Consider the following 2,443-nt stretch of genomic DNA (forward strand, 5'->3'; position numbering starts at 1 on the left):
TAGGATGATTATCTTATAACTTACCTCAAATTGAGCGTACATTTTAGTAGCCAATTTTTAGGCGTACAATGTAGCCAATTTTTTCAATAACGTAATATGACCGCGAAATAACACCGTGAGAAAGCAATGGTTTTATTTCACCAATGTCTTTGATACCCTATCCACGATTAAGCGATCAATTTCCCAGAGGAAAATATTTTTCCAGATATTTCCTTGCTATGATATACGGACTCTCACGGAATATCTTGTCCCGCAAAGTCTGCGCAAGCGTATTTACGTTCAACGTAGTTGGATATATTTCATTCTCACGCGAGCCGTCATACGTTACGTTTCATCTCTAATCTTTATTCGTCTTGCTTGGATCTTGATGTTGATATCACTTCTTGCAACAGCAGTAAGTCTTCAGAGGATGTATCTACCTGCATCTTTTTAAAACATTTAAATAAAATAATTCGCTGCATATCAGGATATCTTTTAGTTGGCGTAGCAATTTCTTAGAATGAAATAAGTAAACAAACCACGGTCATCTCGGTTGTATTTGATAGCTAGGAATAGAAATGGAAAATACCGTATATTTAATTCTTTTAGCAAAATTTCTATTTAGTTACGTTGCTGGGAGATTACATTGAAGCTAGATATCTCTACTATTGTCGTGTTGAATAAATGACGGTGAAGTAAGATATCGTGGCGCTCATTAGCTGCAAAGAAACGTGTTTCCTTAACGATTTCTCTCTTACAATTCAGGAGGCTGTTAATTCCAAAATTTTAATAAAAATTTTTAGATTAATAATTCCAACATGAGGATGATATTTTTTTATCATAAAATAAGTCGTACACGAACACATATAATAAGCAAACAGAATGTTTCGGTGACTTTTAATACTTCTTATAGAAATTTAATACTGGTAAATTAGTTAATTTATTGCTGCGCAATATGTTTTATATTTTTTCAATTATTTCTAATATTAGTGACTAGTAATTCTGAATATTTAAATTACATAGTTAGTAATAAGTTAAATTAATTTGGTAATGTCTTATATTAATGATTAACATTTAGTGATAATGATTAGAATATTAGTTTGTGATTCTATAATATATCTTACATTGTATGATATTACCATTTTCCGTATTTTTCAGGATATATTGTGAACTTGTCTGCGATGATTAATTTATTAATTAAATATTATAAATGTATTCTAGATGCAACACCTCCATTTTTGCAAAAATAATTAAAAATTTTCATTACTAAAAAAATAATTTTTTTTTTTTAATGATTTATATGAATTGTCTTAAAACTTGTGTTTTTTAAAGTAACTTATCGATTATACTAAATTTCACCATAATCTGTAATTAAAATGCAAAACTAATCATATAACAGTTTTAGTAATATATTAGGGGGACCGGAAAGTAATGTCGTTTCTGCGCATATCGATATTTGATTTGATTGATTTTTACCGCTCCGGCATTGAAAATTTGTATACTAGATGGCAAGAGGTTGTTGATAACGAAGGTGAATATATTGTTGATCAGAAATAAAAACTTGTTAAAAATGTAGTCGTGTGAATTTAACTTAAGAAAGCGACATTACTTTCCGGTCTCCCTAATATATTACATATTTCGTTGCATGTCGATAGCATTTGTGATTTTTCTAACATTTGCCAATATTATGCCACTATAAAGTTTATTGAATGATATAAGTATGTATTATAAACATAATTCCTCAAGATGTCATAGTCCTTATTACAAATTCTTGTTCGATCATTAAGATAAAGCAATCCTGACCCGGTATGTAAAAAATTAGTGGTCGTTACAGGATCGAAAAAATCATTGCAAATTTTTTTAGTAATTCTCAATATTAAATTTCTATGAAGGATAACGAATAGTCGTGATATTACTTTCATGGTCTTTATAGCTATTAGCAACAAAATTTTTAGTTATTAATAAGAAATTTTATTGATGCTAGAATTTTGTCTTTAATATCAATTATGTCTTTAATATCTTCAATTATGTCTTTAATACGAATAGCATTTTGAAATAAAAGACTTCTTTCACTATCTTCCGGCGACATTACGCGTGATCTTTTCTTACCGATGAAAAACCTTCCAAAGATCCCACAAAGAGACTACCGAGACGCAAATAATAAGGCTTACTGCCTCTTTGCAGCATAAAAAGTAACATCTTCTGCATTTGTAAGGGAGCTACGTACCACCCCATCTCGTATCTACAAAATGATGATAGAATTAGCAATAGCAGAATGATACAAGCAAGACAATGTGACTTTTTCGCTAAACGAAGATAATAGTCTTAAAAACTCCGCATTATTCTCGCTTCTATATATATATATATATATATATATCCTTTACAAAAATATTTCCGCTTTAACGCCGAAAACTGTTATTTTGAATAGTGAAAGATATTGTACTAAATGAATATGCCTTCGTTT

General features: G+C 29.7%; 1 protein-coding gene across 1 annotated transcript; it reads right to left on the minus strand.

Moving 5' to 3' along the window:
• Positions 1-644: 644 nt before the first annotated feature.
• Positions 645-2,221, minus strand: LOC106751279 (the record flags this gene model as incomplete). The annotated part of the gene is made up of 2 exons (XM_014632141.1): positions 645-698; positions 2,089-2,221. Coding segments are annotated over 2 exons (187 nt in total), but the record flags the coding sequence as incomplete, so codon positions are not given.
• Between the last annotated feature and the right edge of the window lie 222 nt (positions 2,222-2,443).

The sequence above is a fragment of the Dinoponera quadriceps genome, unplaced genomic scaffold (assembly GCF_001313825.1).
Source record: "Dinoponera quadriceps isolate SergipeBrazil2010 unplaced genomic scaffold, ASM131382v1 scaffold10520, whole genome shotgun sequence".
In the NCBI taxonomy this organism is placed as follows: domain Eukaryota; kingdom Metazoa; phylum Arthropoda; class Insecta; order Hymenoptera; family Formicidae; genus Dinoponera; species Dinoponera quadriceps.